The 24,815-nt window shown below is 32.8% G+C and overlaps 3 protein-coding genes, 1 non-coding gene and 2 pseudogenes across 4 annotated transcripts; 5 read left to right on the forward strand and 1 right to left on the reverse strand.

Moving 5' to 3' along the window:
• The first annotated feature begins 472 nt into the window (after positions 1-472).
• Positions 473-5,397, forward strand: LOC120208607. The gene is made up of 7 exons (XM_039207835.1): positions 473-523; positions 2,773-2,804; positions 2,920-3,004; positions 3,979-4,240; positions 4,375-4,465; positions 5,062-5,128; positions 5,202-5,397. Exons 1-7 carry the CDS (start codon positions 473-475, stop codon positions 5,253-5,255), a joined length of 642 nt encoding a protein of 213 aa, XP_039063766.1. The 3' UTR covers positions 5,256-5,397.
• Positions 5,398-10,314: 4,917 nt separating this feature from the next.
• LOC120208599 lies at positions 10,315-11,233 on the forward strand (annotated as a pseudogene).
• Positions 11,234-11,518: 285 nt separating this feature from the next.
• On the forward strand, positions 11,519-13,253 carry LOC120208601. The gene is made up of 2 exons (XM_039207830.1): positions 11,519-11,781; positions 12,968-13,253. Exons 1-2 carry the CDS (start codon positions 11,535-11,537, stop codon positions 13,111-13,113), a joined length of 393 nt encoding a protein of 130 aa, XP_039063761.1. The 5' UTR covers positions 11,519-11,534; the 3' UTR covers positions 13,114-13,253.
• A 4,368-nt stretch (positions 13,254-17,621) lies between these two features.
• Positions 17,622-17,694, reverse strand: TRNAR-ACG. The gene has a single exon. It is a non-coding gene; the product is annotated as a tRNA-Arg (tRNA).
• Positions 17,695-20,163: 2,469 nt separating this feature from the next.
• Positions 20,164-22,403, forward strand: LOC120208604 (annotated as a pseudogene).
• A 1,419-nt stretch (positions 22,404-23,822) lies between these two features.
• On the forward strand, positions 23,823-24,599 carry LOC120208606 (umecyanin-like). The gene is made up of 2 exons (XM_039207834.1): positions 23,823-24,045; positions 24,154-24,599. Exons 1-2 carry the CDS (start codon positions 23,859-23,861, stop codon positions 24,582-24,584), a joined length of 618 nt encoding a protein of 205 aa, XP_039063765.1. The 5' UTR covers positions 23,823-23,858; the 3' UTR covers positions 24,585-24,599.
• Positions 24,600-24,815: the final 216 nt, after the last annotated feature.

Here is a 24,815-nt window from a genome sequence, read left to right on the forward strand (position 1 = left end):
AAATTAATTGAACTAAAAGTGCATTTATAATTAATGTTAAATAGGTAATTTTAAAATAAATATATTTTAAAATTAATCACTATATCTTTTAAAAGTAAAATTAAAGGAAGCAAATCTAGATTTATCCATTTAATAAATGTATATTTTTTAATAGCTCAATGTTTTAATACCTCATAAATTCAATTTAACCGCTGTTCAATAACTCAATGTTTTAATATCTTAATATAACATGAATATTATTAATTTAATAAATGTATATTTTTTTAAAAAGATTTATCCATTTAATAAATTATATGATTTTTTTACATAATTAATAAAAAATAAATAATGTGCTTATGAAGGAATTTTGTAGCTTTATAAATTGGCTAAATCCACGAGATAATGTGTTGGAATTATTTATTTCACGAGATAATGCTATCTCCATATTATTTACTGAGATAGGATGAAATCCACAGTACAACCGTAGGTCGCCATGCCGTCCTCGCGAGCTGTTGAAGGTCGCCATGCAATCCAACCAAGCAAGGTCGCCATATAACACATTATTAACTCAGCAATTAATTGTTGGAACATATTATCTCGTGAATTTATTTTTCCCACAACATTATCTCGTCAGTTTAGCCTTTATTATTCATTTAATTTTTATTTTTAAATATTAAGAGTATATTATAATTTTCTAATATTATTTTTAGAGTTAAAAGATATATCATGTTAATATTAAATATTTTCTAAAAATTATAAAATGCCAAAAAAAAACACGTTATCTTTTGTATAGTTAATTTAAATAGTCAATTATTTTTTAAAAGAATTAAGTATGATTTTATATATTTAACTATAAACTTTCCTCTTTCACATGACCTTAGTATTATTGATTCCAAAAGATATGTTTTTTTTATTTAATTGTGATTTTTATTATTTATTATTATTATTATTAACATGTTACTCGATGAGGTTAAGGACCAAAACATAATAAGTGAATAAAATTTAATAAATTAATAATATAAGAATTGACATATATTTTTAAAAAATTAATTATGATAAACGATTAAAACTGAAATAAAAATACCCAAACAAAATAAAAGCGGAGTTTGTACTTTATTGGCTTGTCGTCATGAAGGAGTAGAGATTAGAAAGAACTCGAGATCGATTAAGTTAAAGTTTTATAAATACTTGATTTAAGCTCGAGCTCAACTCGAGTTATTAACAAACCAAAATTAGTTACTTGATAGTCGTCTCGAAAAGCTTGTGAGCAATTCGAAAATATAATAAATTAAGATATTGTATTCTTAAAAATAAACTATTAATAATATTAACATTTATGAATTGATATTAAAAAAATAATATAAGATTTTTATACATTTAAAGTTCAGATTCGATTTCGAGTTTAAACTTTAATCGAGTTAAATTTAAGAATTTTTTTATTTCATTTTTTTTTCAAATCTTTTACAAACTTTAATTTATATTTTTGAGTTCGAATTTAGCTTAAAAAATTTAGTTAAACTTCATTTTTAAGTTTAGTAACTCGAACTCAACAGTAGTTGAGCGCAAGTCAACTCATTTACAGCACTAAATTTAATTATGAGTTTGATGCTAGATAAGTAAAGAAAAATGGTATAAGGGAATAGTTCAACCTCAAGGAAGCTTAAACTAAACTTTTTGGTCTATGTAATATCCATTGTTTTGAAAATCGGATCGGATCGGTCAATTCAACCGGTTTAACCAGGAATCGTTGTATAGTCTGGTTCAATTTAGACTCGTTGAAACATTACTAGTGAATCGGCCGGAACCGCTGAACCGTTCAAACCGAACCAGTTGAAAACCAGAAAAAACTGGGAAAAACTAGAAAAAACCGTCAATTTTGTTTTTTTTAAAAAAAATTAAACCAAACGACGTCGTTTGTTAAACGAGCCAAGTCGAACTCGAGTATTGCTTAGCTCGACTCTAACTTGAAAAATTTAAAAGTAAGCTCAACTCGACTCAAACTCACGAGCTAAAAATTATCAAGTTCAACTCGAACTCAAAATATAATATTGAAACTTGAACTCGAAAAGGCTTGAACTCAAAAAAAATTTAAAAGCTCGACTGAAGTCTAAAATTCGAGCTTGATTGAAGTGAAAGAATAGTTCACTCAATGCTCACCAAAAAGCTCCATGATTTTGAATGTCAAATTACCTCTATTATTATGTTTCTTAGGCATGTGAGATTGTTTTTAAAAAAAAATTAAACCGAACAATATCATTTGTTATGCTTTTTTTAAACCAAATTTATTTTTTAATTATAGTTATATAATTATATTTATTATTTAATATATTTTACCTTAAATATTATGATTTAGTTAATTTGAATCATTTTGTTTCACTTGATTTTATGATTTTTAACTTATATATGATATGACTTGTTTTGAATATGAATTGTGATATAAAAAATTATTTTTTATTAAATATTTTTGATATTTTTATTTAATTTTTTAAATAATTATGACGTCGTCTGGTTCTTCTGACCGATCAAACCGATTCAACTAGTTAAACTAATAAATCAATAACATAATCGATTCGCTAACGGACGCGATTATGAAAACCATGGTAGTATCTGCGTTTTCATCACTTCTTTTTCTTTTTTAAGAGTACTTTTCTTCCTTCAATTTGCCCAAATACTGGGAAAAAGGATTGAGAAAAAGAAGAGGAGGAAATTAAGATAATAAAAGAGAAAAATAAGATTCAACAGAGGCACAGTCAGTGAAGGGCTACTTTTTAAGCAGCTTGAGACACCGAATAGAACAAAGAAACCAATTTGACACTATTTTACAGGTAAATTTGTTTTCTCTTCAACAAAAAAAAAATCAAATATATACTTTTTTTTGGGTGCTATGTCATTGGGTTTTGTTCCATTTCTATAAATTCGATTACCTTTTATTTCCTCAAGGTTTGATCTTTCATTCAGGAATCGGATTCCCATTGAGCTGCAGATCTGTTTTAGCTTCTGGGAGTTCTGGTTTTGTATATATGGGGTATGTTTTCTGGGTTTCTCCCCTGTTATGATTTTGTTGTTTTTTGTAGCTTTTTATTCAATTATTTTGGTTGGATATGTTTGTAAATTGGAATCCTCTTCCACTGGCTTGATGTAGGCTATGAGTGGAGAAAACTTTCATTTTTTTTTCAGTTGCCTAGAAATTTGTATGTGTTTTGTGTTTGCAATTCACTTGTAAACATTTTGGTGTAAAGTACTGAATCCCATTCCATGTGGGTATCAGTTTCATCCAGACCTGTTTTTCACCTTACGGAATTGCATGCTCATTTGGTTCTTTAATTACGATTCTGCTGGATTTACTGTTGATCATATATTTTTTTCTATAGCCATGTCTTTGCGGAACATTTTGGTTTTGTTTGAAACTAAAAGTAAAAGTTCATGTATTTTTTGATGGATTTAAGTTATTCACTTTCCAAATAATCACAATAAGAAGTTACTAGTTGAGGAATATTGGATGTAGTCATTAAGTTTATGCGCTTCTTATCAGCATTGGTAAATTGCAAAAATTTCTAATGTTGTGCAGTTTTCTATTGTAGCAGACAACTTTTTTTTAAAGTTAACATGAATGATTTTTCACTGAGATTGATAAGACATGGTATCATAAGGACTTCATGATTGCCTACCACGGTTTCAGTTTCTAATGTGTTAAAAGTGTCGAAGGTGAACCCATTGTTGTGGAGTGTTTATCTTGGCAACCTAGCTGAAATGCTGGGTTGAGTTTAATCTGTTGAGTTTTCAGATAAGCTTCGCTTCGAATAGTGTGCTGATATCACAAAGAGATGTATTGCATGCTATTTATTATAGTTGACCTACCTATAATGCGATCCCTTGAATTTATGTTAAATATTATTTGATATCTTATAGATGAGCTCACTAGCAGTGTTTTAGGCTCAGCTTTAGAGTTTCGGGTGGCTGGTACTAATCATTTATACCACTGTTTGTGATTTGCAACAGAGCAGTGGTTGTCTAGGATGCTGTAAGAGGCCAATTTTCAATCCCTTGGCGAATGAGTCATCAAAAGGATTAAAATCTCAAGGACAGACAGTGACTAAACCCAGTATATCGGAAGGTTTCTGGACCACTAGCACTTGTGATATGGATAACAGTGCCGTGCAGTCACAGGGAAGCATCTCCTCAATCAGTGCAAACACCCGGATGCTTGATTCAAATGGTGGTGCTGCAAGTTCTAATGGCCCATCTGAATTTGTAAATCATGGCAAGTTATCAGTTCTTAAGTTACCTTGGTTGGTGTTGGACTAATATATCTGGATAATTCTGTTTATACCACTTTTGGAACTAAAGCAAGATAAGGCTGTGTTTTCACCATCTTACTACTGCTCTTGGTTGTAGGCCTTCTTCTCTGGAATCAGACTAGACAGCACTGGGTAGGAAACACGAAGTCTGAAAATCAGCCTCAACAGGTTCGAGAGCCAAAACTAAAGTGAGTTCTTATCACAATAACATATACTTGGCCTTTTTTATTATTCCATGTTTTTAAGATCTTTTAGTACCATTCTTCCTATGAACTCTCATCCACTTGCCAAATTGTCTGTGCCAAGATTTTTGTATTTGCAGTCAAGAAAATAACAAAAATAACATGAACTATTTTTTTTTTGTTATGCCTATTGTTTACATGTAGGAGGCAGCTAAGTCTATTTTTGTTTGGAATTACTAGATATGAATCAATTTCCACATTCCCAAGTTTAAGTGGTGTCCTTGGTCTTTCTCCCTACCCTCTGAAATTAGCTTTCTGCATTAGGTCACATCTTTATTCTCCATGTATGTTGATATTTATTTTCGCATTATTCATTTCCGTAGCTCATAAGATTGAAAATTAAAAAGAACAAAAACGATGTTTGTATGTGCACCAACACAAGTGACACCTGCAATAAGCCGCGTCCTTTCTTGATGTTTTAAGACTCTGTGTTAAGCATCCTGATTTTAGCAGATTCTAGGTGCTTGCCGTCCCTGAATCATGTATGAACTTCCTTTATCTTGTCAGCACTCATTCATGGTTAAACATTTCTGGCTTTGCAGTTGGAATGCGACTTATGAAAGTTTACTTGGAAGCACGAAGCCATTCCCTCAGCCTCTTCCTCTTTCCGTAAGTCCCAGCTCCAGCAAGCTGAGCTCATAGAATCATAAATCGCTTGCTTAACTGATTTGAAATCTGACAGGAAATGATAGATTTTCTTGTGGACGCCTGGGAGCAGGAAGGGTTGTATGATTGAACAACAGTATAACTGGCTTTTGGAAGATGGTTACATATTAATATCCTTCTTGTAACATTTTAATATGTCCGATAGGGAAAACGCATTAAGCCCCATTTGTATGTCAACTGTACCAATTTCAGGGTCTTTCTTGCCTGCGGTTCCCTGTTTTCTGTTTTTTCCGCCAACGCAATGGACCTTGCTGTATTGAATTGGAACTAATCCAAAAAAAGTTGTAATACATATTTCAGGCACATGGTCGAGTTTTTGAAACAATCTTATTAAGATGACAGTTACATATTTCGAATATGAACTATGAAATGTATACGAATGACATTAAAAAATATAGAAGAGGTTGTAAAGATAATCGAACTTTTGTCCAATTTATCACTTTTTCTAGAATGAGAAAATACACATAGCAACTGATCCATTCCCCTCTGGAACACTCCACAAGGGTGACAGTTTACAATGTTTGAGAAGGTCCAGGAATAATCCTCTCAATGTGTTGATGAGATTGTACCTTATTCTACCACATCCTAAAAGCCTAGAACCTGGCAGATTACTCCTCCAACGTCTAATCCTCCATACATCAACACCCAACACCTCTATAAGATTGCCTTTCCTCCCTCACCAACAACATAAGGGTGTTTTTACCCAAAAATCATCCTAACAATGAAATATTACCTATTAGACACATTTTTCTTCAAGTATTACCGATCTAGGATCCTTTCTGATAAAACGTAGATAATGAAGCGCGCCTTCGTGGAGTTCTATCCGAGCTTGGGCCGCGTTGGAAGGCGCTGATCAGGAAACTCGCCTTCGCGGAGTTCCATCCGAGCTAGCAAAAGGTGCAGATCATGACTCTCGCCTTTCATTAAAATCCAACCGTCTGCCATAAATACCACCCAACCGTCCCTCCCCCTCCCCATATCCCTATAAACACCCCCATCTCTTTCAACACTCACACCACAAATGAAAATATTATATTTCTTCATTCCATTTATCCTTCTATCAAGTTTTAATAAGGTATAATTATCATTTTTAGAAATTAATTTTTTATTATATTATAATCACTTAATAGTTTATTATTTTATTATATTTTATTGTACTAACTTTTTTATTATTTTTTACAGTTATAAAATAGCAAGTGGGTTGTTGCGTTTATTTGAGAATCATATGTCGAGTCATTTTGTCGATACGATAATAATTTAAATTCTATTATTTTATTTATTATAAATGTTTTATTTAGTTATTTATTTAATATTAGTTTATATTTTAATTTGTATATTATTTATTTAATTATATGAATGACCGTATATTAGATCCATTTATTCCTAACATATTAAGTTAGAGATATCGAGTCGTGTCTGACTGTATTTAGTCACGGCTGGATTCGGTGACATAGCGAAATATAAAGGGCATTATAACATTGAACTCAACCTTATTTCTGCACTAATTGAGAGAAGGAGACCAGAGACATACACATTCCATCTTCAATGTGGGGAGTGCACTATTATGCTAGAGGATGTTTCCATATATTTGGGGCTTCCGGTAGAAGGAGATGTTATTTCTGTTGTGGCGGATGGTGATTGACATTCCTTGTGCCAGGAGTATCTTAGAGGTATCTCGCCTAATTTCAACAGTGGTCGAATATAGTTATCACGATTGGCTACCAATTTTTGACAGTTGAGAGAAAAATATTCCGAGGAACATGCTAAAATATTTGTCTGGGCTTGCATATTACAACTCATATCTTGATGCCCGATAAATCTCGCAACCAAGTTCATTGTATGTGGTTGAGTCACCTCACAGATTTTTTAGTTGTCAGCTCATTCAGTTGGGGCTCTATGATTTTGACATCTCTATATAGAGAAATGTGTCGGACAACTGATTATCGAAAAAATGCTATTGACGGATGTCTCATTCTTTTGCAATCCTGAGCATGGTATCGCATGTCATTTTTATGTCCGGTGGTGAAAAACTCGTTAGTCTTTCTGTTATTGACTTATTGTTGAGGTAATTTCAATACCGAGTTTATATATAAATTTTTTTAAGTATATAATGAATTTTTTTTACACTGAATAGGTGGTCATGTATAAGGAAAAATCATCGTGATATACTATACGAATTGGAAGAAATTCGGCTACTCATTAATGAAGAGGCTGTTATAGAAGTATGTATTTAAATTTTAATATTTACCTTTAATTATCGTTATATAATTAGAATATTATTTTGATAATAATTATATATATTTGTTTTATTTTCAATGAACTCCTTATTGTACTAAAGAAATGAGGAATTGCATCCTACCTCACTTGATGTCCCATTAGATGTATAGATGGTAGCGGTCCTTCTGATATGTTATGTTATTGTCGAGTGGCATCATACTGATCACGTGTCCAGCCAATTTAGTTTCATACAATCTATTCCTGAAGCACCTAAGAATATCATCAATATGCATAACATCCTTAGACGGGGTAAAAAAGACGTCAACTAGCTGATGAAGCACATCGAGTAGGTAAAGATCTAGGAGGATTGACGTGGAAGCATTCCCCTTACGGAGTCGATTTATGTTGATCATTATTCGGTTGCGGATGACTATTATCAATAGTTCAACACGAACGAGAATTCGTTCCTACTTTCCGAGGAAACACAAGGCGATAGCATTCATCGGGGTCGAGAAAAGCGTTTACCGTCACAACATCATCGTCTCCCGACTAGTGGACGAAGAGCAGGCGCTTTCGGCTCATCCTTAGCTGTAGCACCGAGTCATTGTCTACATTAGTTTATATTCCGCAGTCGTTTCAGATGCCACTACAACCATTTCAGATGGTACCGCAACCGTTTTTTATGCCACCACAACCATTTCAAATGCCACCACCGCAGGGTTTTATGACACCTTCTGACGGATGTACTCCCATGCTTATAGATCCAGCGTGGTCTTCATATGTTGCTTATTTGGTGGGTGATGCTTCACCAGAGACACATACACCTTTGGCTCAATTTTTCGCATTCATTGATGTCGATGTTTTCGCAGTTTTCATAGTTTTCTATGATTGGTGAGATGGTTAGTCTTACACCTTCAGAGTCCTTATTTTATGGAGGTTTTACATCATCATTCGTCTCTCATCAACAAAATATAGTTGCTACTACTAATGCTGTTGTTGTTGACGATGATGAAGAGAGTGAGGGGGAAAAGTAACTTATACGAAAAAATCCTCGTCGAAATAGACAGTCACCGCTCTGTGGAACACATTTAAGACGCAAACATCGATAGACATTTTTTATTTATTTTGTTTCTTAATATTTTTATTTAATTATGAACTTTTTATTTATTTTGTTTTTAATGTTTTTATTTAATTATGGACTTTTTATTTATTTTGTTTCTTAATGTTTTTATTATTTAATTGTTTGAATTATAACGTTTGTATTTAATGTTTCTATTTAATTATTTTTTATTGTTTTCATTATTTAGTTTGTAATGTTTTTATTTAATTTTCACTTGAGTATTACATCACTTGAGTATCACATTAATTAAAAGTAAACGAAAATGAAATAACACAAACTGAGGTTTCATATACATCGTCACAACATCAACGGTTACGTGGTGATAAAAGAGATGTATATTTTTTCCTATTGTGCCCTAGGTTTCTACAATGCCTACATATTTTGTTTTCTTAGGACGTCTTTCGAATATCTATATCACAATGAATTCGAGTGGATTATGGATGACCTGCCTCCCTTAATAAGGATGGATCTGGTACAATCGGAAGCCAATTTTGAACCTCATTTGGATAGGAAGCGATGTTGCCATACGAATTGTTCGTGGAACCACCTCGGTGGAGATCGTAACAAGTTGTTGATGAATGTCTCCCCATTGAACTTGATGGAATGATATCAGGATGTAGATTCCCCATTAACGAGTTAAGATCATTACACATTACTTGAGTTGGGTTGTCAACTTGATCAGCTTCTTGAGCCAGCCCATAGTGAGAGCATAATGACATACCACAAACTACAGATACTTCAACAAATGTGGCATACATTTGTGTTTCAGCATCTGAATTTTGATTATGAGCATCAACCATCATAACAATATTGTCATCGTTAGAGAGTTCGGACGCTGTATAAGTTAATGAAAATAGTGCAATTGGAAATATGCACTGAAGTGATGACAGTCTTCTAGTACTTCCAACATGAACTTTTCTTGAAATTTTAGTGATCAGCTCCTCAAGAGTGATGTTTCTCTTAAAGCATATTCTGACATAATAATTTGATGCGAAGACAACAATTGTTAAATCTTCCCAAATTTCTTCACTATAGTAAACAATAGCTGAAATAAACTTCATTTTGAGATTTTGAGAGTTTGAAAAATTGAGAGTCCTATATCTGCAAAAACAATAGCTGAAATATACTTAATTAAATAAATAGTATACGAATTAAAATATAAACTAATGATACAAAATAAAAAAACACAATAATTTAAATAACATGATTTAATATTGTTACTGTATCAATAAAATGTCTCGAGATATGATCATGCAATCCATTTTACAACCGCAAAAAATAATATAAAATAATTAGTACAATAAAATTTGGTCAAATAATTAAATATAAAATAAATATAATATAATAAACAATAATTTTACTTTCTAAAAATTATAATAAAATCTACTTAGCTTGATATAATGAATTGATAGAAGGAATAATGTGAAAGTAATTTGGTGTGGTTTGATGTTTGCATTCGGGGGTATTCATAGGGGAGGGGGATGGGTGAATAGCCGAGATTTAAGACTCGAGTAATAATAGAGTACACAATAATTCAAGGTGAATAATGGTAGGCTCGTCTCATGATACGCTCCTTCATGTACGTGTCAAATTTCCTCGCAAAGGCACGCTTCATGATTCGCGCCTTCTAACTTGTCGCCAATTCAAACAGAACCCTGTGAAGACACACCTCATGATCCGCATTTTTCACCATGGCGCCAGTTCGGACAGAACCCTACGAAGGTGTGCTTTATGATTCGTGCTTTGTCGGAAATGATGTTAGATTGGTAATATTTGAAGAAAGGTTACAAACAAAAGTGTCATCGCTGTAGAACTTTCAAACAGTGGACACACACATGCCATTTTTGTCTGCAATCAACAATGGCAGTGGCTCGTTTGGATTTGAGAAATTTGCAACAAAGGGTGTCATCTTCTTCATCTCTTTTGGGTCATAGTCTTGGAGAGAGGAGCGTTGGTGGGGTGCAAAGGCAAAGGTGGAATGATGAGACGTTGAAGAGGTTTATGGAAACGGCTACCGATAAGGAATCTGTTGACAACAAAAAAACAAGTATCTGTTTCAGATGGTGAAAAGAAATCAGGCTTTTCCCCAAGGAGGAGAAACAGGAGAAGCCTTTGGAATTGGAGGAACAGACAAAATGACTATGCTCCTACCCTTCCTGGTATGGTATCTCTCAGGATTTGAATTCCCTGTTTTTGTTGTTTAGTTTTCTTATCTTGTTCCTTTTATAAATTCTTAAGAATCTGCTCACCTTTTTTTCGTTGTTAGAAATCTTACCGTCAGACCTTGGAAATGTATTGTTCCAAGCAACTGAGAATATAAACAGGTTATTCGACAGCCCGGACCTGACACCATCACGTTGATGACTCGAGTGAAGGAGCAAGATGACTGCTACAACCTGCTTTACGACATGCCGGGGTTAACCAAAGAGAATGTTAAGATCACCATTGGTGATTGGGTTCTAAACACAAAAGGGGAACACAAGGAAGAAGAAGATGGAGGTCCTGACGATGACTCCTGGTTTGCCAGGATCTATGGATACTATAACACAAGCCTTGTGTTGCCTGATGATGCCAAAGTTGATGATATTAAGACTGAAGGATGGTGTTGCTTTCCATAATCGTCCCCAAAACTGAACAATCCAAGACAGATGTGAAGCAAGTTCCCATCAATTGATAGCTTCATCTACCAACTTCATCAGTACCTTCCTTTAAGAGTGTCCTTTGTCATGCTGGGTGTTTATGTATGAAATAGAAAAATAAAAAGTTTGAACATGTCTGTTGCTAATAAAAAATTAACTTGTATTTTGTCGGATTATATGTAAATATATCTAATAAAATGGTATCAAAGTGCAATTATCTAATTCCCTCCAAACCCAGTAAACATGGGCATTCCAAAGAATAATAATGAGGCCCAAAGAACAAATTGTGCCATGCAGTTCGAGCCCATCAGTATATATAATGGTATTTCCCACATTTCTGTGATCCGGTGGAATAGAAATCGGTGGGAGAGAAATGGTAATGGCCACCGCTTTATCAGTTTCGTCTCCTTGGCGCCACCACCATTGTTTCACTTTTTCCAGTTTCGAAAGGTTCAATTCTGATTCACTTCAATTTTTGTGCTTTCCCCCGAAGTTTCATCCCCATCGTCCCTCTCTCCCTATCCGCCTTTGTTCCGATTCCAATACGCGCTCGCCACGGTGTCAATCGGCTGGCCCCGGACCACCTTCACCACCCGACTCCAACACTCCTAGTCCCCCAGGTTTCCACTATCTCTTCTTCTGCTTATATCTGGTAACTGTAATTATTGGCGTGGACTCGTATTAATTTGTCTTCTTATGAATAATTCTGCAAATTTTAGGCTGTAGACCTCTCCCCTACTTAAACAATTCGTCCACTACGGGAATATGATATTTTTTAAGCGCTTAAATATATAGAATCTTAGAAAAATTAAACATACATTTAACCAACATATATACCCATATTCTTTGGTGATGTCTGTTTTTCTAACAAGAGGGGGCCAACGCCTCGGGGAAATTGGTGTAGGAAATTTTGCGAGTGTTGGGTTAGCCAGGTTTCATGTGTTTTGACCTGGTTTTAGTTAATCAGTTTTTGCTTTTTGTTTTTCTGAGTGGTTTTAAAATTGCAAATATATCATTGTAAATTCAAGCTTAGAACAAAGCAATTGAAAGTTTGTATAGGAAAAACTTTGGCAAAGTTACTCGTTTAAAAAAAAAAATCCTGGATAAAGAAGAGAGATTTAGTTTATCAAAAACATTTCAAGTTCCTGGGAAGTGTAGTAGTGTTGTGAAACAAATTAATCCTAATGGTTGAAAAATTAAGCGTTTGTTCTTAGTTTTGGACATCATCCATAAAAGCAGAGAGAAACAGCAACTTGTTGCAATGATAAAATGCAAAAGAAGTGTATTAAAAGAATCCGTTTTTTTTAGTTTCTTGGATTTGGGTCTTCTTTGTTACTTATTTGATGTTGTTTAGAAATAAAACAGCAGCAATCAAAGTGAATACGGCTGATAAACGAGTTTGAAAGAAGTTGGAATTCTAGAAAACATCGGGGTTAATAGAGAGCCTCTGCTTTCATTGTTAATTCAAATAAAATAATGGGACTAATAATAACAAAATTATTTGATATACAGCTGTGTAAACTTTAATTTATATAAGTCTGTTTATTTTAAGATTTGGAGTTTAGTATTTAATATTAAAATAGAAGGCTTTATTGCAAATGAAGTTTTATTTGTGGCCTTAGATTTAAATCCTAAAGATAACTAATAACCTTAGTTGTCCATCGTATTATCTGATACTTGATAAATAAAACTGAAATAATGAAATAGTATAAAAAAATCAAAGCTCCAATGCTGTTATTACATTTTACATTGCTTTGAAGGTGGCCTGTTCATTATGGTGTCCTATGATCTTTTTTCATGGAACAGGGTTTGTGGGAAAGTTATTTGTATTTCAAGATCAAGTGTGGATTTTCTTTGCTGTCCTTTTCTGGATGTCTCTGTTCTTCTGGTCCCCTGCATCGGATGGGGGGAATTCTAGTAGACCCGACAAAGGGTCTCGATTTATAAGATAACCTAGTAAGATTTTGATACATACATACATACGTACATACATATATAAATTAGAAATACATGAAGAAAATTCAAATATGGATAATGGACATGCAATTGTTTTCGTGCATGTTCAATTGGTTTAGTTTTGTTGAGGAAACATTTTCGTGTAACATCTTTAGTGAATCAATCCCAACCTTCTAAGGAGATGATAAAGTTGAGATGTCAAGCGGTGGAATTTAATGTAGCTGAGAAGAGGGTAAATATAGCTGGCTTCTGTTTGCATGGGTTCATTGTTATCGTAGACAAGCACAGTTTCTTAACTTTTGTATGTAGAAAAAGTTCTCTCATCGTATTGTGTTACTTTTCATTCTCTCTTTGTGCATAAACATTGTAATACACTGCCCTCTTTCAGATGGCATTAATGTGATATTCTAGTATTCAGATGCTGCTGCTATTTAATGATTTTATAACATGTTGAAACCAACAGGAGAATGAAAGTTGAAAGTGGATATCACTAATATCTAATGATACAAGTCCCATTGCTTGTCTATTTACATTTAAAAAGTTATAAATAATTTACAGCGTTGGGTGGTATACTTGGTTTTAGCGGGTGAGTCTTTTAGCGGGATTTTTTTGCCTACACAAGGATTTGAAACTTCGCTTAAGTAATATTAAATTGCTTACCACTTGAAATAACTACATTAATTAATTGGAGTCTAATTTAAGATTAAGGAACAATAAAAGAATGAATGTAACCAAAGATATAAAAATATATTTAATACTTCACTTATTTTTATATTTTTTATTTTGTCAATTATTTTTGGGTAAAGTACACAAATAGTGTCCCGGCTATATGATATTGTTTTATTGAATTCCTTGATTGTTAAAAGTTATAAAATGATCCTTTGATTATAAAGAATTATTTTGTTGAGTCATTCGATTATTTAAAAGTTATAAATTGATCACTTAATTGTTCTTTATGTTCCAAATTTAACCTTTTCTGTTAAAAATTTAATGAACATATGAGATGGGTGTTAACATACTGATTGAGATATGATAGTCGTTTAAGATTATGAGATCGGATTTTATCATATCTCAATCGACAAGTTAAAGTCCAATTTAGATTGTTATTAATTTTTTAACAGAAAAGGACTAGTTTGAAACATAATGAATAGTTAGATGGTTATTTTATAATTTTTAATAGTTATTGAACTTAACAAAATAATATCTTATAATCAAGGATCATTTGTGTATTTTACCTTTTTTTGTAAAATCACATTGAATATCAAATGTTTTTATTTTGATAATATTTATTAAATTTTCATTAATATTTATTAAAATAAATAAGATATGAAAAAAATATAATACTTTATGTTTTTAATACTTAAGTAGATCGCAAATAAGTAATGTTTGTCGTTTTCTAAAAGGATTTCGCTGTTTATTATTATTTAAATCACACTTACTCACTACTCAGTGGGGAGTTGCTTTCTCAACAGTTATACCCTGAAACAAGTATCAGTGCTACCGAAATATTCTATAAAAACATCTGCGCAAAATCTCCACTTTGTTACTTTCAGCAGGATCTCTTGTGGATTTTGTGATTCAAAAGAGGAAAAAACGTTGCTGACACGAAGCTCATCATGGTTACCTTTCTCGAAATACTGTTCATCACTAGACCCAGATTTTTCGATTCTCCGCTCAACCAGATCAGTCTCCTTTAACACCCCATCACCTTCCATTGATGACCATATACATAAAAAAACTCAATATCCCAAAACCAAGAAAAAAGGAGGGCAAACCCCTGATACCAACACCTCACTCTATCCGGCTTGACGACCAAACAGTGCACGAAAGCGATGATCAAGAAGAAGATTCCGAACCCATGTCTTGTTCCATCCAAAGACTCTCTTCAAGTTCTGGGTTAGGTGAAGAGCAGTGGATGATGTTGAAGGTAGAGAAGATGGTAATGTGATGGATGGTGGACAAGGAAATGATGGTGGTAAAATCTGCAGCGGTGGAGATGGCGGCTCATGGTTTTTTGAGAGCGATAATCATGGGAGTGATACTGATAGCACCCATGTTTACTACCAGAAAATGATTGAAGCAAATCCTGGCAATCCGCTTCTGCTCGGCAATTACGGCAAGTTTTTGAAAGAGGTAAGGGTAAACAACTTCATCCTCTGAATTTACATCTTTGTTTCATTACATTGATTTATGTATTTGTCTGCTTTTAAAGCAGATTAAAGGGGATTTTGCCAAAGCTGAGAACTGCGGGAGAGCAATTTTAGCGAATCCAAATGATGCAAGTATTTTGTCTCTCTATGCCCATCTAATTTAGGAAGACCAAAAGGATGCTCATAGAGCAGAAAGTTACATTGATCAAGCTGTTAAGACTTCCCCTGATGACTGGTAAAATACACGAAGCGCCCATTCATCAAAAACTTCATTTCGTACGCTATGATATGTTGTTTGCATCTAAGTAAGCGTTTAACGTCTGTATTCTCCAATAATTTTCTTGTAGTAGTTTGAAAGCTCTTGATGGATTGAATTGAATCACTTCAACTGTACTTCCATTGTTGTAACTCAATGTTGACCTTGAAATTGTATCTGCAGTTTTGTCCTGGCGTCATACGCAAAATTTCTGTGGGTTGTCGAAGAAAAGAAGACGAAGAAGAAGAGGAGCAAGAAACTAGGCATATCCATATGCATTCTCCAGGTTTCAACCTTCAGCCACCTCAGCGCCCTTCCATAACTACTGCTTCATAACTTATATGTATCAATGTACATACAAATGCTTTGACATAGTAGGCACTGTGAGTGTTAGATACAGATATGTCACACGTCTTCGTATCCATACATCAGACATCGACATTTAGAGATAACTAGTAGATGGCAATATCTTATATGTGGGATGTCGAAGAAGAAGAAGAAGAAGAGGAGGAGGAGGAGGAGGAGCAGGAAACTCAGCATATCCATATGCATTCTCCAGGTTTCAACCTTCAGCCACCTCAGCGCCCTTCCATAACCGCTGCTTCATAACTTATATGTATCAATGTACATACAAATGCTTTGACATAGTAGGCACTGTGAGTGTTAGATACAGATATGTCGACATGTCTTTGTATCCATACATCAGACATCGACATACAAATCCTTGGTCCTGTATTCAACGTGTTATATAATGTCGGGGCCATGTACAACACTTTGGTTTTGGCAGAGGAGGTATGTGTCTTTGGATTCAAACAGTTCTTTGTATAGTCTGTTGTGATGCTTGTACTCATCTAAATTTTGGACCCATTTTATCTTGTTAGCCATTTCGCGCTATTTTTGTAGTGTTGTACAATATGGGTTTTTTAAGCTAACAAGATTGATTCCATGTATTGATCATCATGTCTCCTCACGGTCACCATTGCCGTGGGAACTTGGTTTTTTCAGCTAGCACGTTTGGTTTTAAATAAGAAAGTTCTCTTAACTTGGGGCAATTTTTTTTATTACAAGATAAGAGGATTGTTTGTGATCAAACTTAAATTTTAATGTTGATTAAGATTATAGTGATTTTTTATTAATAAATTTAAATTGATTAACAATTTATATATTCGATATGAACATATTATTCATTCCATGCAATAAACGACATGACATCATGTACATTAAACATGAGACGCGAGTAAAAGAAAGAATATGGGGCAGAGGATTTCTTCTCGCATCTTACACTTTATGTGTCACCCATAGACTAATTTTCTATATACACACATACATATATAGATATATTGCAATAGCAAAATATGCTATATAATATTGTCATAAATGAATATATATATATATATATATTACCTCGTTGACTAAATTTAGCCTAAGGTATGAAGTGATCACGGAAATCAGTGGTAGTAAAATGTCTAAATTTAAAATTTTAACTTTAAATCTAAAAAATGATTTGGTTCAAACTTTAAATAATTTGAACTTGACAAAACTCAAACTTAAAGGTTTGAACTTGAACATTTTAAGATGGAAAAAAATTCAAACTTAAAAAATTTGAATATGAGACCAGTGGAAAAACTTGGTGATAGATTTTAAGGGGACAACTTAAAATATTAAAAAATTAAGAGGTTTAAATTAGAATTTTTTAATTTTTTTGAAGAAATTAGTTTACACATTTTCAAGAAATTAGGATCTAACTAAAATTTTTAAAACTCTGAGAGTTTTAATGAGAATTTCTAAAAATTATAAGAGGTAATTAAGAAGATTCAAAAATAATTTATAGGATTAAGTTAAAAGTTTCATTATTTTGAATGTCTTATGAAAGTTTCAAACACCGTTAGGGACTTAATAAGAATTGTAAAAATAATTGGGGTTCTAATAAAAGTTATAATTTTGAGAGTCTTAATGAGAATTTTCAAAACTTTTAAAGTGTATATTTCAAAATATTAAAAAAAAAACTAAGAGAATGTTTTAAAAATAAGGGGCTGGAACATAATTTCAAAAATAATAAAAGCAACCCATGATTACTAAAAAACTTTTGCAACAAACCCGACTCTGCTGGGGATCGAACCCAGAATCTCTGGTTTCGTAGACCAGCGCCTTATCCATTGGGCCACAGAGTCATTTCGTTGAAAAGAATTTACAAATTATATATTTATGACAAACAAATATTGAATGGCCATTCTGGACGGTGTCCCAAAAAGCTTTGAAAGCTCTTTACAATTTACATTACATAATAATCAATAACAAAATTTATGTTTATTTATAATTTATTTCTTAATTTAAAAGCTCTTCTAAATATGAGATGCTGTTTATTTTTAAGGATTAGTCGGCTGTTAAATATTTTAAGAATTTATTTATTAATCGCATTATATCATTTGGTTGAATAGTGGTGAAATAATAAAAGAAAATATATCCTGAAGTAAGAACTCATGAAGAGTATATATATATATATATATCGAATAGTCAACTATTATAAGTATAGTATTCGGTGAGAATCTCTTTTAATTATTAATAACGTATATATACATGAATAAGACTACCTTTAATCATCGAAATTATTTTATCAGTTCCAATGAAGAATATAATTAACTACTACTAAAGAATCGGAATATAAGATAATATATCTTAAAACGGTGCATTCTCTCTCCCTCATTAGGGAATATGATTAAATTACAATAAATATATAAAATAAAATTTATAATATTATTTTAATATAAATTTTAGTATTTTAGTTAAATTATTTTATAAATAAAATATGTGATATGATATATCGATATAAGATATAATTTAACTCTAATTAACATCAGATTTTAAATATAATTTCAAATAATTTCTTTCTTTTTTATAAGAGAAGTACAAGAATACTATAAATATAATTTTAGATAGTGATTAATTCAATTTCATAATGTCACATCACCACCCACTTAATACCGGCACAAAAAGGATCAACTTGTTTAACAGAATATAAGTTCAGGGCCAACATGGGATAAAAAAGTTCAAGGGCCATTACGAGAAGAAATTAAAGTTTAGGGGTCAAACATAGAATTAATCCATTTGTTAAATATTTATTACCTATTATTTTTTAAATTTAAAAATATAGCTTCAAGAGATACTCGTGGCAGTCTAAAATTCGACTTTCCTTTGGACATTTATTACCTTTCATTGCTAAAAAATAATTTTCCTTTTTCAAACAAAAGCCAAACTATAGAAAAAAAAGGACACGAACCGAGAAAAAATGCCAAGTGGCAAATTTTCATTGGTTTGTATTTCAAATCAACATTAAACGGGCCGTAGGCCCGTAACGTTATAGCTTCGTAGTTTGATCTGAAAAATAAGAAAAATATGTAAAAATACACTAGAGACTCCTATACTTCAAACAAAAATTAATGTGTCGTCGTATTATTTTTTTTCCAATGTAATCCTCTAACTCGAAAAATAAAACTAATATGGTCATTTGACTAATGTTTTCCTTCGTTGACTATTATGGTATTGACGTGGCAGCTTACAATGCTTATATTATTAAAAAAATTAAATATACATATAAAAAATGCTAAAATTATTATATATTTTTTAAAAATAATATATATAATAAGTTATAAAATAATTCTTATAAATTATTAAAAATTAAAATAATAGTTTAAAAATATATATATTATACATAACATATACATATAACATATATGCATATTAGCAACACTTATACAAAGTGTTCTTATTAGATTAATCAAGAATTACAAAATTTAAATTAGTCGATACCTATAATTTTTGGATTAGTCGAAACTTATTTTATTTTCTAATTATTTTTTCCGTAAGTCTCGTTTAATATAAAAGATAATTATATAATAAGTTTTGACATAAAATATAATTAGAAAACATAATAAATTTTTACTAATCTAAAATTTATAAGTCTCGACTAATTTAAATTTTGTAAGTCTCGATTAATCTAATAAGAATATTTTATATAAGTATTGATGATATGTCTATATATTGCATGTATATATTAGGTATAATATATCTTTTTAAAATTATTTTTTAATTTTTTTAGTAATTTATAAGTTATCATTTTATAACTTATGATATATATTTAAACGAATCTTAATTTTCATAACAGTTTTAGTATTTTAATATGAATATTTAAATTTTTAATAATTTAATTTTAATTTTAGTATTTTTTATATTTAATTTTTGTATATTTGAATAATTTTATATTTAAAATTTAAAATAATGTTTATGTTTTAAAAAATTTAAAAAAAGTCTTAAACTTCTAAAAAAATCAATATGAGCTGAACAAAATTAAAAAAAAACTAATTTAGTCTATGTATAACATCATTCGTCATGTTATCAATTAATATGAACTATCAGCATCGTAGATTATCACTTCTTGCTATCAATTTATTTTTTGAGTTGAAATATCATATTAAAAAAATAAATAATATAATAAATTCATTATTATTTTTAAATATAGGACATGTGATGCATTTTTTAAAATAAAAATACCATAATCTCGAGCTCTCATCGGTTTTGATGACTCCATTCTTACCACACAAAACGCATAAATATGAGAGAGAGAGAGAGAGAGAGAGAGAGAGGGACATTCAAAGAATAGAAAAAGTAAACATTTATTTAAGGGGGAGAGAGAGAGAGGTTGTTGACTTTTGAAGAAAATGGAGAGTAAGGAGGAAGTTATTTCTGTTGAGCTTCCAGCACCTGCTTCTTGGAAGAAGATGGTACTTGTTTTCTTCGAAACTTAAAATTTTAATTAAATTGGTTTTTATTTATGTTTTTGCTTGCTTTTTTTTTCCTGGATTTTGTTTCTTCCTTCAGTATCTCAAATCCTTTTTGTTTTAGGAAATTTGGGGAATTTACTGATTATTTTGTTTTTTTATAGGTATTTTACTCTACTTATGTTTGTTTATGGTGAGAATTTATAACACTAGGGCTAGTTTTGAAGGGTTGACATTCTGCTGGTGATACTAGATGAATTTAGGGTTTCTGCTGTTCTTGGAGGTTTCAATCTCTTCAACCATAGCTAGGTTAATTAAAGTTGCAAATTTATAATAAATGACAATATCCCGATTAGAAGTTCATACTTGCTCATATCAGTCACCGGACCGGTTAGCATTAACTTCTGCTGGCCGGGAGGAGAAACTGTTTTTCTTGGAGTGTTGCATATGCAAAATGTTTTTCATATGTAATTCTAGAGAGTATATCCATACATGCATTTAATTGTATGTTTTGTGTTTGTTGCAATTGGAGTTTGGATGTTACTCATTACTCAAACAAGTAGAGAAATAAAGGAAGAGAACTGAGACCTTGCTCACTGCTGCATCTGCTGATGAATCTAGGTTTGTAGCTAATAAGATTCACAATTCTCTGTCACCATGTCGTATTTTGTTCAGTATTTTATTGCTGCGAATTGGAAGAACTTCATTGAACTTTTTCTATAATGTGCTCTGTTAGTTGATTAGGCAAAAAACCGATACTTTAAATGTTTTATTAGGATGTTTTCTTCCTTTGCAAGCCGGATTGTGCATAATGGAGGCAATAATGTCTTACTGGGATGTTCTGAGAATTCTAGGAAAGAAAGCAGCATTTCTGAAACAACACAGATGCTTATTATCTTATTCGATTTGCTGGCTGTTATGCTTCTTGTGTAACATGCCTTTTTTTTGTGTTGAATTTTCAGTTTTTCCCCAAGAAAGTTGGTTCACCAAGGAAGACCGAGATCATGTTCGTTGCACCAACTGGGGAGGAGATTAGTAACAGGAAACAGTTGGAGAAGTATCTAAAATCACACCCTGGGAATCCTCCATTATCAGAGTTTGATTGGGGTACTGGTGAGACCCCCAGAAGATCATCAAGGATCAGTGAAAAGGCCAAGGCTACTCCAACACCAGAGAAGGAACCCCCAAAGAAGCGTGGCCGGAAATCATCGATTGCGAAGAAGGAACACGAGGAAACAGAGGCCGTTCCTGAGAAACCTGAGGGTGAGAAAGAAAGTGAAAAGGAAGATGAACATATTGTTGAGAAGGAAACCGTGGAAAGTGAAAAAGGAAAAGGTACTTCCACTGAACAGCAGGTTGACAATGGAGGTAAAACAGAAGCGACTGACCAGACTGGTCACACTGATGTCAAGATGTATGAAGCTGAGCAAGAAGTTGATACAGATGTTAAAATACCGGAAACCGCAGAGGATGACAAAAGAGAAGAGGCTGCTGGTGCCGAAGAAGCCCCAACTCCAATAGAAGTTCAAGAGAAATCTGCTGAAGCTAGTTGCAATGATGGAACTCAAACTGAAAAAGAAAAGGGGGAAGCCCCTATTGAGGAAGTACCACAGAATCAGGCAGAGAAAGAGAATGGATCATGCATGAAGCAGTCAGAAAAGCCAGCACCTGTGACATTGGAAGCTAATGGAGAAATCCCTGTAACTGAGGGAGAGCCCAAGGAGAAGCAAGTTGCAGAGGAGTTGCTGCAAGTGTAATGTAGAGGTAGAGGAGAAAGGCGAAGCAGTAGTTGCCGAGGTTACTGAAAATGGTATCGTCAAACCAAGTGGCCAAACTGATGTTCAACAACCTCGCTAAATGTACCCATCTAGTATCCTACCTAGCCTGTTTGTACTGTACTTTTTATCTGTTTACCTGTGTAACATAGGTGAATCCGTGGACGAATGTAACATTATTTCTGTTGGTACTAGATCTGATTGCTGTAAGAAGTAGTTTTCGAACTTCGCAGCATTTGTTTATCTAAAGCTTAGATTGTAGGCATCTGCAACTCTTAACTTTTGTTTAGTCGCTCAAGTTTCAAATTGGACATAATATGGTATGTGACATGGATATTGTTGTTTAGGCAATAAGCCGGTGTTGGATATGACTTTGCGGGAATCATTTCATCATTCACGGCCCTATTGGAACTCTACCAAATTAACTTCTCGCTTGATATTCCTTCACACCTACGGAATTAAGCATTAGAATCAGTATATCCTTGAATACATTTTAGTGTCATTGAATTGTAGGAGATAGAACCCATCAAGTGGTGAAATGTTGATTTTCCTAGAGGTCTTGGATTCGAATAATGACGTTTGTAAGATATATGCGCATTGTCAATAGGTTAAGAAAATTATGAACAGATACTATATTATTATCATTCTAGACTAAAAAAAATGGTACGTGTGGGATCTATTCCTAAAATTCAAAGGAGCATTAAACACGTTCAATCAATGAGCAAGAGCTTTGTCAAAAGAGGCCAATGTGTACGCTGGAGCCAACAACGTTCCTTACCATTTATGAGGAAGATCTGATTTCGTCTGTAATTACCAAGTCCCGACTTTAGGGAAAATAAGAGATTCATATGACCCAATAAAGCTTCAAGCACACGGAATCCTCCGAGTTCATTTGAAAAGAAAAAAGAAGAGTTTTATTACCATTTTTCTTAAAGGAAAAAACAACTAGATTATGTATAGAAAGAATATATTATAAATATTGAGTTTCAATTTTTTTTAAAATTTCATTACACTAATAAAATAATTTTATTTTTTTAAATAAAATTCAAGTATTACTGACTTGGAGTCCAATAATCCAAATTAGAGGGAAATACACAGACACTAAAATTTTATTTTCATATTGAAGTCTTGCAATATTTTCTTTGCATAGTTTCTCCACCCCCTCGTTGAAAAATTCCGGATTTAATTGGAATAAAGAAAAGGCATAAGCCATCAAGTCATGTCCAAATAAATGAGAATTTTTTAATTAAACAACTTTTAATAGACAAATAATTATCACATTAAAATAACTGAAAATTAACCTATTTAATTATTATCAAGTCTAAGTGTGACAATAAAATATTATTTTAATTTAATTAACATTAAATTTAAGATTTGATCTTGAATAATTTCTATCGTCTCCTCTAAAAAAACACATTTATATATAAAAAATGATAAATTAGATGCTCGAAATATCAGAAGAATCTAATGTCAAGCTTTTTTGAATAACAGGCAAGTTTTAGGATTTGGTGTCCAATAATAAATATGGACAGGCTAATGTTAAGTTGAAATTATATACTTTGGGATTAGCAGGGACCCCTCAGACATGTACTAAACAGACCGGTGTTTATGCTTTTTGTCAGCGTTTGCCCGCCACCACGCGTTTCTTTCTTCTTTGTGGACTTGGTATCTACGTTAACTGCTTATATCTGTATATATATAGGCTTTAAAATGTTTAATATTTCTCATCACCACATTTACTGCTATATATATAGTTAAATTGAACAGTACGTTGATAGAGATTTAATGGCGAGGTTCATCATGTGCATGCTTTTCTCCGTAATCATCATTGCGGTGGTCTTTGTGCATTTCACGACGGCGCAAACGGTGCATGTTGTGGGGGATGACATGGGATGGACCATCCCTCCCAACGGTGCCACTGCTTATAGCAATTGGGCGGCTAATAAGAGGTTTTTAGTTGGAGATATCTTGGGTAATCAACAAAGCTCTCGTCTTATTATTTTTTCTTTCTTTTTTAAGTAATTTTTACAAAAGAATAAAATGAATTGAACTCGTCATTTCTCTCGTTTTACTTCTCTAGTGTTCAACTTCACAACGAATGAGCATGATGTGCTACGAGTCCCCAGGGCATCCTTCGACCAGTGCAGCGATTACAACCCTATTGGAAACATGCTCACGAATGGTCCGACCAACGTAACCCTCAACTCCACCGGCGAACAATATTACATTTGCACACTTGGGCGGCACTGTGAAGTCGGTCAAAGATTAGCCATTACCGTTTTGGCCGATTCTGGCTCTCCTCTGCCAGCACCTTCACCTACTACCCCAACAACACCTTCTCCTACTTCAGGCACTCCCGCCGATTGCGCACCTACTCCGACATCTGGTCCAACAGCTGGCTTCACGCCCCCAACATCGGTACCTGGTTCCAACGGTTCATCTTCATCTGGTGTTGTTCTTGTCAATTTGTTGGTGTCCATGTTGGTCATTGTCATGGGGTTAATTTTGTAATCTGCCGAGGAAGACTATGCTTTTCTTCTTATAGTTTGCAGTTGATAATTAATTATTGTTCCTTCCCTTCCCTGCACGATATGGTTTTATTTTGTTTTTTCCTATTGAGATGTCATTGAATAAAGCTGTATTTGAAAATTTTGTACCTTTTTTCTTTTAAAGGACAGTGGATGCATTGCCTTGTTATGAGCACATGGGGAATAAAATGTTTGTTGTAAAAGATTGAACATA

The sequence above is a fragment of the Hibiscus syriacus genome, unplaced genomic scaffold (genome assembly GCF_006381635.1).
Source record: "Hibiscus syriacus cultivar Baekdansim isolate YM2019G1 unplaced genomic scaffold, ASM638163v2 tig00016683_pilon, whole genome shotgun sequence".
NCBI classification, from domain to species: Eukaryota; Viridiplantae; Streptophyta; class Magnoliopsida; order Malvales; family Malvaceae; genus Hibiscus; species Hibiscus syriacus.

Excerpts from the sequence above, each read along its gene's own strand:
- LOC120208601 (XM_039207830.1), top strand. The coding sequence starts at position 11,535 with ATGGTAATGGCCACCGCTTTATCAGTTTCGTCTCCTTGGCGCCACCAC. Across the intron at positions 11,782-12,967 it reads CAACACTCCTAGTCCCCCAG|GGTTTGTGGGAAAGTTATTT; the intron begins GTTTCCACTATC and ends TTCATGGAACAG.
- LOC120208607 (XM_039207835.1), top strand. The coding sequence starts at position 473 with ATGCCGTCCTCGCGAGCTGTTGAAGGTCGCCATGCAATCCAACCAAGC. Across the intron at positions 524-2,772 it reads ATGCAATCCAACCAAGCAAG|AACAAAGAAACCAATTTGAC; the intron begins GTCGCCATATAA and ends GACACCGAATAG. Across the intron at positions 2,805-2,919 it reads AATTTGACACTATTTTACAG|GTTTGATCTTTCATTCAGGA; the intron begins GTAAATTTGTTT and ends TATTTCCTCAAG.
- LOC120208606 (XM_039207834.1), top strand. The coding sequence starts at position 23,859 with ATGGCGAGGTTCATCATGTGCATGCTTTTCTCCGTAATCATCATTGCG. Across the intron at positions 24,046-24,153 it reads TTTAGTTGGAGATATCTTGG|TGTTCAACTTCACAACGAAT; the intron begins GTAATCAACAAA and ends TTACTTCTCTAG.